This window comes from Balaenoptera acutorostrata, chromosome 2, assembly GCF_949987535.1.
Source record: "Balaenoptera acutorostrata chromosome 2, mBalAcu1.1, whole genome shotgun sequence".
Lineage (NCBI taxonomy): Eukaryota > Metazoa > Chordata > Mammalia > Artiodactyla > Balaenopteridae > Balaenoptera > Balaenoptera acutorostrata.
Genome location: NC_080065.1, coordinates 4022091 through 4036274, shown reverse-complemented (window position 1 = coordinate 4036274; position 14184 = coordinate 4022091). Strand labels below are relative to the sequence as shown.

General features: G+C 61.5%; 1 protein-coding gene across 2 annotated transcripts in view; it reads left to right on the top strand.

Annotated features, from left to right (window-relative positions):
• The first annotated feature begins 244 nt into the window (after positions 1-244).
• The window catches only part of LPCAT1 (lysophosphatidylcholine acyltransferase 1), a 40819-nt gene continuing 26879 nt past the window's right edge, over positions 245-14184 (top strand). For both annotated transcript variants that reach the window (XM_057541085.1, XM_057541084.1), the window contains exon 1: positions 245-526. In XM_057541085.1, the coding sequence (XP_057397068.1) occupies positions 392-526 (135 nt within the window). In that variant the 5' untranslated portion in view covers positions 245-391. The remainder of the gene's footprint in view (positions 527-14184) is intronic.

Sequence of the window (14184 nt, the reverse complement as noted above, 5' to 3'; positions counted from 1 at the left end):
GCCACCGCGAGAGGCTCTCCGCCAGGGCCTCGGCGCCCCTCGGGACCCGCGCCCAACGGCTCCGGCCGGCACACCCGGCAGCAGCGCGCGGAGCCCTGGGCTGCCTGCGCGCGCTGGGGCGGTCTCTCCGGACCCGCGGGGGGCGGGGCGAACAAGCACGCCCCTCCCCGCCCCGCCCCGCCCACCCCGCCGGCGCCCCCCGCCCGCCCCGCCCCGCCCACGTCATGCAGCCTCCCCTCCCGCGCCTGCGCGGCCGCGCGCCTGGCCCGCTCCAGACGCCGCGCATCCTCTGCCCGCGCCCGGCGCCCCGCGCCCAGCTCTGCGTCCAGCTCCGCGACCCGCTCCTCGCCCGGCCCGGCGCCCCGCTCCCCTCGCCGCGGGCGGCGCGGCCATGAGGCTGCGGGGACGCGATCCCCGAGCCGCCCCCGCCTCCAGCGCGGGGGCCGGCGACGCGCGGCGGCTGGCGCCCCCGGGGCGGAACCCTTTCGTGCACGAGCTGCGTCTCAGCGCCCTGCAGAAGGCCCAGGTGGGTGTCCGTCGTGTGCCCAGCCCGCCTCGGGCCCGGGGCCGCGCCGAGGGTCGGGGATGCGCGGCCGGAGGGGGCCGGGAAGGGGACCTTGGGCGCGGCCCAGCCCCGCGGCGCCCCGGGGCCCGCGATCGCCACACTTCCCTGCGACCCGCAGCCTGCATCCCCCGCCGTCCTCACCCCATCCCCGGTTCCCGTCACCCTGGTTCCCACCGCCAGTGCCCTGAACCTGGCTCCGCATCCTCTTTCCCCAGGTCCCCGCTCCCGGGTCCATCCCCCTTTCCCTGATCCCTGGACCCCGCAGCCCTTTGCCCTGGCCCCTGCACCCCGATCTCGTACCCGCACCCCGGTCGGTCGGCGCCGCGCTCTCTCCTGGTCCTGGCGTCCACTGCCGCCGCGTGCAGGCCCCGCGCGGTACCGGAGCGGCTCCCCCTGGATGTGACTTCGTCACTTGATGCGCTTCGTGTGTGGGGACCTCTTTGGTCACTTGAGTCAGTGCCGGCGTCAGTGGGGTACGGACTGTGGGCTCCCCTGGAGCTGCCGGCAGGAGGGTTCTGTGTCTGCGGGTTTCCACGTTGTTTCTGGGGGACTCCCTTGGCGGTTAGTCTGCGGCCAGAATCGGTCGCGTCCAGCCTGGTCCAGCCTGGGGTACAGCGCGCAGGCGGCCTGCTTCTGGCACGTTTTATCTGTGGGGTGGTCTGGTCCTGGCTGAGGGACGGCGGCTGCAGGAAGCAAGGAAGCAGGGCGGCCCCTACACTTGTCCCCTGCCTTCACGTGGCTCCCGACCTGGAGGGCTACTTCTCTGACCTGGTGGATCTCTGAGCCGACCGTGAGCTGTGTCCGCATTGCTGGAGGATTGCTCACAGGAGGGCCTTTCTTTGACTCCAAAACTATGCATAGAAGCAGGGAAGTTTCGGGTCTCCAGGGGTTGTCTAGCCGGTGGGGAGTACACCTCCAACGTGGACAACACTTTTTGTGGGAAGATCGGAGTTTTTTAAATGTGTAAAGTAACTCATCTGAAATAATATTAAAGTGAAAAGTTCTTGAAGTCAGTCTAAAACTGTCATTTCCCCAGACGCCTGCCTTTTCTCTAACCGCCCCCTTGGTGGGTCCAGAGATTGTCAGTGGGAGCAGAAACGGGCAGAAGACTGAGGGTGGTGGGGGGAACGGAGAGCGGCAGCCCCCCTGGCGACACGGAGGGACAGGGCTGTCCCACCCCGCCCGCCTGATGGTCCCCTGGTGCCTCCCTCCTCGTCCTCACTGGCTCATACGCCCCCTTGTCTCCTCCAGGTGGGGCTCAGGTGGCTTCCTCTGAGCTCCTGAGTGAGCCCCCGGTCGCTACCACACCCCCGCCCCCTGCTTCCAGGGTCTCCCTCCCGCTGCTTAGAACCCTCGGGAGGGGGCTCCCTGGGATGGAGCCCGGAGTCCTTCGGGGGGTTCCCAGTGCCCCCCAGGCCTGTCACCCTTGGCTCCCGCTGCTGCAGAGCTGTCACTGTCTCCCGGCCCCTCTGCTCCTCCCTCAGGTCTGGGGTGAAATACCTCCGCCAGCAGGAAGCCCCCTGCGCCCTGGAGGGCCTCCTCTGTGTCCCTGTCACACTGGCAGCCCCCGTTACTGCGGGCGCACAGGGCGGGGGGGTCAGGTCTGTCCTGCCCGGGACTGTGCTCACGGGCCCAGGGGATGGAGGGTCCACACGGAGAGCCAGCTGGCTGTTGAGGGAATGAACAAGCGAAGGGACAGATGTCAGAGCAGAGTGTGAAACCCTGGCCCCCCTCAGGTGGTCACAGGGTCACAGGGTTGGGAATTGGAGGGTCCCAGCTGTGGGCTGTTTTCGCCTCAGCATCTGGATGAGTTCAGAAAAAGAATAGGTGTGTGGGAAAAAAAAAAGAACAGGTGGGTGGCATGTTTTCACCTGCCTCCAAGGGAGGGATACTTTGTTTGTACCTTGTTGCAGTGTTTCAGAGGCCGGTCAGAATAATCTTGGTATATTTGTAACAAAGTCCTGTTTCTGCCCAGGGGTCTGAGGCCCCAGGTGTAGTCTGTACTCCCCAATTTCCAAGTCCTGGTGTGCAGAAGCATTTTGCTTTTCACCAACAATGTTCTGCAGAGCTTTCCCCCTTTACCATACTTAGTTATGGTAAAGTTTGAGCAGAGTGGACTGGCCTATCCAAGCAAAGAAAGCCTGCCTCCCGAAACCAATACATAAATGGATCCTGCAATGTCCGAGACACCCGGGGGCCGCTCAGAAGCTCACCTAAATTCTGAGTTGAGATAGAACAGTAAGTGTGCCTATATTTACCTGCTGGCATTTGCTGTAGGGGAGGGGCTGCCGCATGTCTGGGGATTAATGACCAGTTGGCCCATCTGTCATTTAACTGCAGCTTTAGTGAGGAGCTTAAGCATCTCTTTGGACAGAAAACAACATGTTAAGATCTGAAAAACTATGAATAGTGGAATATCATATCATCACCCTGTGATTTGGAGTCAGGCGGTGGTTCGATGTCACTGGGTGTTTGGGTACTTCCCGCTGGAAGCCGCGGGTGTGAGCACATCCCCTCCAGCTCTGGTGCTTCCCCATTTCTGAACCCCCTGAACCAGTGTCACCGAGAGTGTACTTCCCGGAGAGCAGCCTGGTTTCCCAAACATCTTGGAACTGAGCCCTTGGAGGGAGAGACCCTGCGTGCACCCCTCCCCCGGTCCAGTCCTCAGAGAGGATCACAGGAGGGGCGACTCCAGGCAGAGACCTGTTCGGCAGCCTGCGTGGAGTCTAATTGCCCAGAAGTGGGCGATCTTTCTCTCCCAGGTCTGACCCAAATGCCTGCGTCGGGGGCTCTGTCTGGATGCCAAGTTGGGGCAGCCGCTCCGGGGCAGGGAGCCCATGCCCTGCACACTCCCCGGCCACTCAAGGGGAGGCTGCTGTTCACAGGCGTCGTGGCCCCAGTGCCCCGCCCCCACGTGTGCACACACCAGGCCCACCTGCATGCCCTCACCAGCCTCACGTCTGGGTGCTCCACGCGGGAGACTCCACAGGGAGCAACTCTTCATCCAACCCCTGCCACGGCCCCAGCGCTGTGCCTGGTGGCGGGGGGTCGCAGGGGGATGGGTGAATGGGGAGGTGGCCCGGCCTGACGCCCGTGTTCTTGAGGGGCTGGCGATTATAGAAACTGGGAACGGGAGATGGAGGCCTTCCGGGAGAGCACTTGTCCTGTGACAGGAGCTGCAGGCTGTGTCCCTGGGCACCTGGGAGGCCACGGCCCCACAGTCCCCTTCTGAGGGCTGCTGAGGACGCGGGAGCGCAGCCCCGGAAGGCAGGCGGGTGGAGGGTGGGGGGCCGCGTCCTCATGTCCAGCTGAGGAGGCCGAGGCCCGGGTCCTGTGCTGTCCCCGGACTCCGGGCAGCACGGGCTGGCCCAGAGCAGATGTCTGAGCTGCCGCTTTCTCTTCCAGCTCACCGGGAGCCTCCTGTAATCTGATTCTAATTTTCTGGAAGGATGCGCGTGTGAAACTTAGTTGTGGTTAACGTTGAGGCCTGAGACGGGGGATTCAAGGGTGCAGGATTCCACTTTTCATTTCTTGCGCTCTTCTCTCCTGAAGTGAGACACACACACACACGCACATACACACAGTTTTCTCTTACACTCGCTTTAATTTCTTAGTGCTGAGCAAAGCACAGTCTTATTTCTCATTTTCAAAAAGCAGGTTTTTGTCCCTGAGAGTGGGCCCGGCCCGCCCCGTGCCCGCAGGCCCGGGGACCGTCTGAGGAGGTGCCCTGTGGGCTCCTGTACCCAGCGAGTCTCAGCACGGCCTCCAGGAGCCCCTGTCACGAAGCCGGGCCCTGCCCACCTGCCCCCGGGCTGTCACCCACACAGCCAGGACAAGGGCCACCAGCCCCAGCGGGCGGGGCCCGAGCCCCGTTCTCGCGGGTTCGCTGCAAGTTAGGGTTGGTGTTTCCGTGTCCCGTAAACCTTTAGTCTTGCCGTGAGTTATTCTGAAATGAGCCCAGAGGAAAGCATGTGTTTGGAAATACCCTGTGGAAATGCGGTAGCGGGTTTGTCCTAAAGCCCAAGTCACCGCTCGGCCGTCAGTGCAAGGTTTGCAGTAATTTGCTCATTCGCACGTTCCTTGGTGTTTTGACCACGTTCCAGCCTTGTGGGCCGGGGTGTAACCGTGGCTGAATGCCCTTCGTCACCGCGCACACGGCTGCCGGCCTCCGGGCCCCCCTTGGGCACAGCGTCCTCGGTGGTGCTCCGCAGGGGTCCTGGATGGGGGCCGAGCCGAGGCGCCTGGGACTGTGGCTTGTGTACCCCTGACTCGTGTTTCCATGTTAGACCCAGAGGAGTGAGTTATTTTCCCTAAAAAGTTAGTTGCCACTTAAGAGCTTTTTAAACTACATCCTTCACGCTTTTAACCTTTCAGTCCCCTAGGATGGGAACACAGAGCTGGGCCCCACCTTGCAGGGTCGTGCTCGGGGTCCTGAGGTCCGGCGGGGGAGGACGGGCCACCCAGCGGGCCCTGCTGCTCCTTGCCACCCGAGGAGCCCGGGAGCACAGAGCGACCTCAGTGCCCAAGGCAGCGGGGATGCTGATGGGCTGGACCCGGCACTGAACGCCCGCCCCAAGGCGGGGGTCTTTTCTACCGGGTCTGTTCGCTAGCCCTGGAGGGGTAACAGCCGTCCCACGTACAGAGCGAGCGACAGAACCTCCCTTCGGTAGCAGCAGATCTCTCTCACCAGGAGGCAGGAGCCAGTGGTCGCTTTTGTGCGTGTGACTCACGATCTGCACGCCCTCACTGGGTCCCTCCAGCTGGACCCCCGTCCCCCGCCCTGGCTCCCTTCCTTCTGCTGGGTGCTGGCCTGCGACCACCCGGCACGGAGGGGTTGGTGTGGGATGCGGAGCCCCTCCTCCACCCCCCAGAGTAGCTGGGGCCACTTCTGCTTCCAGTCTCCCCCCCCAGTGCAGTGGTCTCCCGGCTGCCTGCCCTGGCTCCGCCCTCTCCTTCCATCACTGCCTCACCTGTACCTGGTCCTCAGGAACCTCAGACCGGTCACCGCCCCGCTTCCCCAGGGCGCTCAGGAGTGACTGCCTGGCGGGGGGACGGGCCGCCCAGGCTCGTCTCCACTCCTGCTCCCCTGAGCAGCCCCAGGGCCCAGTGCCGGGCCCAGCCCAGCCCACGACGTAACTGGCGGGCCAGGGGCTACCTGCAACCGGCGGGCGGGCAGAGCTGGGGTGTTCGGGGGGGCGAGGTGCAGAATGTACCCGTGGGTCGCCCTGCAGCTAGAGGGGACGTCCCAAAGCTGGGATTAGAGGCAGGATGTGGTCGGGGGGAACCCCTTGCAGTTGGGGGTGTCGCCAGGGTGTTCCCGGGGGCTCCCCACAGCCGCGGGCCTGGAGGCAGGATGTTGGTGAGGGGCCTCCAGCCGTTGCGCTGGGGTTGAGCCGGGATGTCCTGGGGGCGCTCTCGGTACCTGAGGGGTGGGGGGTGAGTAGGAGGTGCCCAGCTGGGGGGCTGCCTGCAGCTGGGAGCCCCAGAGAGCCCGAGGCTGCCGGGGGGGCTCCCACGGCAGAGGGACGAGGGCGCTCTGGCCAGGGCCCTGCCGCTTCCTGCAGGTATTTGCTGAACAGGTGGAAGCAGCGGGGAAATGCTGCAGGTCTGGAATTTCGAGATTCTCTTCTTCAAACCCTGCAGTAAGGGCCCTGGAGATAAGGGATCTCCTTGAGCCACAAGCCAGGGTGGGTCTGACGTCTGGGCGGCTCTGAGCTGAGTGGGCAGGGGGCAGCGAGGGGCTGGGTCTGAGCCTCTCAGGCCCGTTCTGTGCGGGGGGGGGGGGGTCCTTTGTCATCGGGGTTCTCCAGCATCCTCCATCCCTGCCTTGGGGACCGCCCCAGGCCCCCCTGCCCGTGTGTCCTGCCCCTGTTGGCCACCCGCCAGGCGTGGTAGGATGTTCCCGGCTTCAGACAGTGAAAACAGGAGAAGGGGTGCAGTCAGGAGCCAGCGCGAGAGCCCCGAGGGCAGGGACCGCCGTGTCCTGCGACACAGCCAGGGCTTCATAGCCACCTGTGGTGAGCCAGCCAGTCGGCGGACGTTACCTCTGGGCCCTGGCACTCACTCGGGTGGCACCCTCCGGCCCAGTGTGTTGTTGTCTGTGGACACAGAGATGCCCCGCCTCAGCTGCCCCCCGGCTCCCCCCTCCCGTGTTTCTCAGCCCCTCGGGGAGACATTCTCGAGGACCAGGCTGCTGGTAGCGCTGGTGGGGTGGGCCCTGCTCCCCGGTGCCTGAGCCTCGGCACCTTTGTGTGGGACTTGCAGCCTCCTGGGTCCGCTTCTGCAAGTGGGGAGCCCGGTGCCTTGGAAGCTCCCTTTCTGCAGACACAGAATTACCGGGTGTCCTAGCCCCACGGGGGAGGTGCCTGGGGAAGGAGGTCCGGTGGCGCTGAGTTCCTGAACCAGCACCTGCTTTGCTATCTGAGCCTCGTGCTGGTGGAATGTCCAGCCCAGAAGGCTTACACCTTCCAGCCTTTCTGCCTCTGCCCATCCGTCCTTCCCACAGAAGGGCTCCAGCCTGTGAATTTCACAGCCGGAGGCTGCAGGTCGCAATCACAGGGACCCCGGGACAGAGCTCTGGTCTCCAGCAGAGGGGTTCTGAAAACCCGGAGGAGATGAGATTTCGTACAAGACTTGAGTGAGTCGGAGGAGGAATGCGGAGGGCCAGGGAGGGTGCAGGCAAGACCCAGAGGCCAGCCCGGCGGGCGCCGGCGGCCAGGAGCAGGGGCGGGGCACCGGCTGTGGGCGCCCCCCACGTGTCCGCCCTGCCCGCGCACTGGCCCGCCTGCTCCTCCAGGCCCAGCCTCCCCTCGCACCCGCGGGAAGCTCCCCCCTGCTCCCCCTGCACTTCCCTCCGTCTTTGCTCAAATCCCACCAGTTATCATTCTAGGGGCCTTTCCCAACTGCCCTGGAGACCCGGAGTCCACGGGGCAGGCGGCTCCCGGTGTCCCAAGCGTCCACTCCCCTGGCCTCCCGGGCGGGCTCCTCTGCCGTCTGCTGGAATGTACCGAGGCCTCCAGCCGGGCCTGAGTGCCCTGCCCGGCCTCCTTCAGGCCCCCAGTGCTGCGATCTGCGCTGCACTGCCCCCGAGGCCCCCAAACTGCCCCTCCGTGCTGACCGCTGACCCTGGGGCTGCCTTCCCACCTCCTTTGCCTGCGGACCATGGGCCCCACCACCCCCGGCTGCCCGCGGTGTCTGGGCACCAGGGACCGGCATGCCCCGGCCCCGTGAAAGGCCAGTGTGAGTGCCGCGGCCAGACGCGGGCCGAGCCGGGCAGGATCAGCTGATGAGAAGGCTTCGACCTGCCCCCCTGGAGCCCTCGGACCCTGGCTGGGAGGAGGAAGGGCCAGTGTGTGGTTCTCCTTGCCGCCTGGGCTGCAGGGCGTCACGCTTAGGGTTCCCTCCGACCAAGTGGCTCTGATCGCTCAAAGAGCTGCACAGGTGTTCACTGCGGCCTCACAAGATCACCCTGTCAGCTGTGGTTGAAAATGGTGAATATGGTCATCTAGGAAAATTGCTCTGCGTTGGACTGTGGGACGGATTTGTAAACTCGGTGAATTACCGAAAGACACTCATTTTGCAGAAGGCTCCAGATGAGGCAACACGCGCTAAAATTTGAGTTGAAAGCTCTTGAATAGAGATCACCGGGATGGTGGGGAAGTTGGGCCTGCTTGAGAGTTTGAAAGAAAAAAATAGCTCTTTAGAAAAGCTATATTTAATTTTAGATTTGAGTGGGAGAGCTAAGAAGAAATAGCTTCTATACACAGTAAGCATGGGCTCTGGGAGGAGAGATTTCCCAAGTGGAGGCACAGATTATCCTAAGAGACACACAGGTAGATGGAGAGCCTCAGAGGTGAGGCAGTGGAGGCCTGAGGTCAAGAAGACAGTCACCTTAGCAAGAAAAAGACAAATGAGTCAAGTGTGAATCTGGGCACGGGTTTTATGTAGATGGGCAAATCCCCAAAAGAAGCCCAGGTACCCAATAAATATAAAGTGCTCAATAAGCACAGGACAGAACCTGTGCCCCCACTAGCCATCCCCCCTCGCTGTTGACCCCTCGGATCTCTGGCCACACTTCGTGTTCTGTCTGAGGGTAAAGAGAAGCCTTTTCTGGAGAGCAGCTGTGGGTGTGACAAGGACCAGTGAACAGCCACGGCACAGAATGCCAGCTTTTTCTGTTTCGCTTTTGCTTTCAAGTATTTTAACTATTCGAATTAGTTGTGAAAAGGACTGTTTATTTCCTATTTGAAGGCAGCCTATGATTTGGACCGGAAGGCATTTTATTTTTTTTTTTTTTTTTATTTTTTTTTTTTTTAAAGGATTTTCTTATTTATTTATTTATTTATTTATTTTTGGCTGTGTTGGGTCTTCGGTTCGTGCGAGGGCTTTCTCCAGTTGCGGCAAGCGGGGGCCACTCTTCATCGCGGTGCGGGGACCGCTCTTCATCGCGGTGCGCGGGCCTTTCTCTATCGCGGCCCCTCCCGTCGCGGGGCACAGGCTCCAGACGCACAGGCTCAGCAATTGTGGCTCACGGGCCCAGCTGCTCCGTGGCATGTGGGATCTTCCCAGACCAGGGCTCGAACCCGTGTCCCCTGCATTAGCAGGCAGATTCTCAACCACTGCGCCACCAGGGAAGCCCCCGGAAGGCATTTTATATTTAATAAAGGTGTTTTGCTGATGGGGGCAAGCAGAGGGGATGCGTTTCCAGGTTGATTTGCCGGCTTTGCATCTCAAGCATCGGGTCCAGAGCTGGTCCTGGACCAGCCATGACCTCCAAGGGCCTGTGGCTTCACTGTGCCAGCCTGTAGGACTCTGTGGCAATAACTGTGCTTTTTCTAAGAAAAATAAAGTTAGATGTGTCTTTTTCTCTCTCGCCGCTGCGTCCAGCACGTGGAGTGTTCCCTCGAGGCTCTCCCTGCTTCCTGCCCGAGCGAGGCTTGCCCAGGGCATCAGGTGTCACCTTGGCAGTTTTAGCATCTTCTGTCTACTCGAAAGCGGGATTCTCAAGAACACCTGGCTTTATAGTTTGTTTGTTTGTTTTAATACGTGTAAGTAACAGCAAAAACAAGATTGATTTCCTGGGTGAGGCTTTCCTGTGTTTCTCCCACGTGCCTTGGAGATCTTTCTGCAGAATTTGCAAGTCTCGTCTCTAACTTGCTCCACGTGGAGCAGCTTGGTGGTGACCAGGACCAGGCTCCCAGGAGAGCACAAGACCGGCCCCAGAACGCACCGCTCCCTCCCCTTCTGCCCCAGCTGTGCTTGTCTCCAGAGGTGGACTCTGTGCCCCACCGGGACTGCAACTGGCCTGTCTCGGGAGGCTCCTCCGGGTCGGGGCCGGGGCGCCTGTCTGACACCCTCACTCCGCGCTCTCTGGGCCTCGTCTGTGGCCGAGGGGTGAGAGGGTTCTGGAGCCGGCCCTGCAGCTTGGGGAAGGACCCCCGGGGAGGGAGGTACAGGCGAGGTGGAAGAAGGAGGCCAGTGTGTCCAGCAGCGCCCGTGGGGGAACCTGGGGTCGAAGGGTGACTCTGCACCATGCAGAACTCTGAGCCCCAATCTGTTTTGGAGGCAGAGCCAGTAGGAGTGGGTAAGAAAGAGAGGTGGCGAGTCTGACTCCCAGGTGTGTGTCCGGGAGCAGGCGGGTGGGCGGAGCCAGCTTGGGTGTCGGTTTGGGGGCTGTTGCCAGTTTTCCCGTTGATGCCTCTGGAGCCCTGGGCAGCTGGGACATCAGTGTAGGGGCCTCGTCCCCATCAGGCCAGGATCCGAGAACGTGAGGGTACTCACGGGAGCGAGGGGGTCCCAGGCCTGGGACCAGGTTGTGAAGTCATCTAATTGGCTTGCACAGGTCGGTCCCGTCTTGTTTCTTACCTTTCTTACCGACTGTCGCCCTGGGATGTGTCCTTTGTGTCCCGTGTAATTCATCGCTCCTCCCCTGGCTGGCCCCTGGCGTCTGTCACACAGGTGACCTTCAGCACACCTGTCCCCCGGTGGCGCCCTGGGTGGCATCCCGCTCCGCTGCTACCAGCAGCACGCCCATGTGAGCAGCCCCCGGGGAGCTGGGCCTGGACCTGCCAGCTGGCCAGGTGCCCACGCACAGCTCCCCACCCCTGACCCCGCGTTCCACCCGCAGCACAGAGGCTCCAGCACCGTCCTCACGGCCTGGGGAGCAGCTCTGAGCTGTGGTTATTCCCAGAACCTCAGGAGCACGTGGACCCCGGCAGAACCAGCGGGCCCTGGGCCCTGCACTCAGTGTCCTTGTGGGCAGTGGTGCAGAGCTCTTGGCCGCGTGACGTCAGGGGCCAACGCGTCTGGTGGTCCACACCTGTTCTATCAGTTCACGGATCTTACCCACTGCCCGAGGATGGTTTGTGGTGACTGCGGTAGATCGAGCAGCCAGCGCGCGAGGGCAAAGTCTATTCCTTTTTTTTTTTTTTTAAGTCCTGCTAAGATTTTTTTTTTAATTTATTTTATTTATATATTTTTGGCTGTGTTGGGTCTTCGTTGCTGCGTGCAGGCTTTCTCTAGTTGCGGCAAGCGGGGGATACTCTTCGTTGTGGTGCGTGGGCTTCTCATTGCGGTGGCTTCTCTTGTTGCAGAGCGTGGGCTCTAGGCGCGCGGGCTTCAGTAGTTGTGGCACATGGGCTCAGTAGTTGTGGCACACGGGCTTAGTTGCTCCACAGCATGTGGGATCTTCCCGGACCAGGGCTCAAACCCGTGTCCCCTGCATTGGCAGGCGGATTCTTAACCACTGCGCCACCAGGGAAATCCCTCCTTCTATTTCTATCAGCATGATTCTCAGGAACTTTCTAAGAAAAGGGGTAATGGCCGAGGATGTGGGCTCAGCGCTGGGTTTGTGTGGCCAGCTGGCCCTGTGTGTGCTTGCTTATTACATTTTCTTTCATCATAGGAGGGAGTGAATTTCCCTCCAGCCTGCTGGTGAATGCGGTTCCTTTGGGACGGTGGGACTTCTTCCCGTGATGACAGCACTGGCATTGGAAGGCGCCGTCGGGAGAGTTCCTGTGCCTGCCGGTCAACGTGCTGACGGTCCTGATGTGCTGGCACCCAGCATCTGGAACATCCGCTCTGCCTGTAACGCGGTCGCTGTGTTCTCCAAGCTGCTGGCGCCGATTCCCTAGTGCCGTCCTGGCCGCACGTGTCGCGTCAGGGTCTCGCACGGCTGACTGGGGTCCCTCAGCAGGCGTGTGCGCGAGGGCACAGGCGTTGCAGCGCCCTGGGGCCTGTCCTCCCTGGGCGAGGGCCTGCGTCTCTCTAGAGATCTTGTCTCTTAAGTAACGCATTGTGTTTCCTCGTTGGTTGTGAAACATAAGGCACTTGGACCAACTTGCACGTGGGTGATGCCAACGGCCTGGGTGGCCTTGGCAGGGAGGAGGAGTGATTGCCGGGCTGGTCTGAGCCGGGCATTGGAACCTCGGGTGCTGCACCTGGAGAGTTCTGGACCCGTGGATCCGATGAACTCAGTGTGAACTGGAGACTGTTTTACATCCAAAACGAGAATTGTCACTTTCACAGTTCTTATCACAGGAAGTGTCAAAAATACAGCAAATGTTTTTGCTTAGGGGGCCGTAACAAAGCGCCACAGAGGGGCCGGCTTAAACAAGAGGAATTTATTCCTCCCAGTTCTCAAGGCTGGAAGCTGAGATCCGGTGTCACAGGGCTGGTTCCTCCTGAGGCCTCTCTCCCTGACATGTAGACGGCCGTCTTCTCCGTGTCCTCATGTGGTCCTCCCTCTATGCATGTCTGTGTCTTGATCGCCTCTTCTTATGAGGACCCCGGTCACATGGGATTAGGGCCCACCTTAGTGACCTCATGTACCTTAATCACTTCTTTAAAGATCGGACCTCCAAAGACAGTCACATTTTGAGGTGCTAGGGGTTAGGACTCCAATACATGAATTTGGGGGACACAGTTCAGCCCCTAACACCAAAGCAGAGAAAACGTAACGAGCTGCCCCCTCTCCCCACCTCAGCAATCCCCCCCTTACAGCCCCTCTGGGCCCACTGACAGCCCCTCTTCTCCCACCAGTGATTTGGAAGCAGAGCCCAGACTTCATCATTTCACCAGTAACAATCCCGTGGGTATCTGCATCTCAAGGACAAAGACGGCTGGCAGCCGCTGTGCAGGCCATTGTCACCCCGAAGGCACCGGTGGCTCTGGGGCGGGGGCGAGTTCTTGGCTACAACTGCGCCAGCCCACACCCCCCCCGCCCCCCACCCCCGGGCACACACTCTGATCAGAGGGTCCCCTTCCAGCTTGTTGTCTTGATTTTTTTCCTACGGTATATTTGGTGCATCTGTGTCTCCTGGTCTTCCTTTTGCCGACTGTGTGCTGGTCGTCCGTGTCTTCTGGAAGCTGGTGGCTTGATCCAGAACTAGAGAGATCCCATTCCTGTCGGGCTGTTGTGTGGCCCCCCCACGCCCAGCCCGGCACACCTGCTGGTCTGCGTCCGGGCCGGACCCTCTGTCACGCACACGTGCCTGGATGGTGGGTTCTGGACGCCTGTGCGAGCCCTTCGTGGACGCCTCCATGGACACACCCCCCTCCACCCCTTGGCTGTCCCGAGGGACAGTCTCACGGGACAGGCAGCATGAAGCTTGATGTTGCCCCAGGCCAGTGTCACGATCGGGAGATGGTTTCATAGGGTCGTCCAAAGGCAACCAGAGAGGCTGGGGCGCGTATGTGAGCATGTATAAATAGATGTGTGAGGGTGAGGGTGTGCGTGTGCGTGGACGTGAGCATGTGCCCGTGAGGCGTGCGGTGTGAGGTTCCCATCACACGTGGGCTCTTTCTGTCTGCGTTCCAGTCCTCCATCTGCTTGGGGCCCTGGGTCCTTCGGGCGGGAAACGGTGCCCTGGGCCGGGATGGATCACCGCCTGGACCCACTCTGCTAGGGGCTCGTGGTGAAGTGTGTGGGGTGAGAGTGGGCAGCGCACCTTCAGATCCGGGTTAAGCTGGCTGCCCGGCAACACGGATGTGCAGAGGACACGCATGTCTGCGTCTGTGCCTGTTAAACCCCTTTTTCATGGGACAGTTTCTTATAGACAACTAATAACAGCTTAATCGAAGTAGCTCAGCTGGGCACTCACTGCACGTCACCCTCAAGGGTTGTGTTACAGGCCCTCGTGTGGCCCTCGAGAAGGGTGACCATACAGTTGACCTGGCACTTTTGAGGGTGACGGGCCCCTGATGATGGCCCAGGGCCGAAGCTGGGGGCAGCATCTCAGGAAACCGGTCCCCCCTGCCCACCGTGGCCTCCCGAAGGGAACCGCCTCCTCCAAGCAATTTTCATGGCCCCCGCGTGCTTCCTGCCCGCCCCAGCCCCCGACCCCGGCCCCGGCAGAGCCTGGGCGGGTCCATGGCTCAGGCCGCGTTCCATCGGCACCTGCCCATCTCGTCTGTGGGAGGCCTGCCTGTTTGCCGAGGGTCGAGGCTGTGTGGTCACTCCCACGTCCTTTCCCCGCTGGCTGCAAAACTCAGACACCAGGGCCGTCTCCCCGCCGCACACAGAGCGGGCACAGAGATGCGTCCTCCGAGAGGCAAATGTGGTCACGTGTCCTGTCCACGGGGAGTGGCCGGTTAGCCGGCTTGCGGGCGCCGTCCGCTCA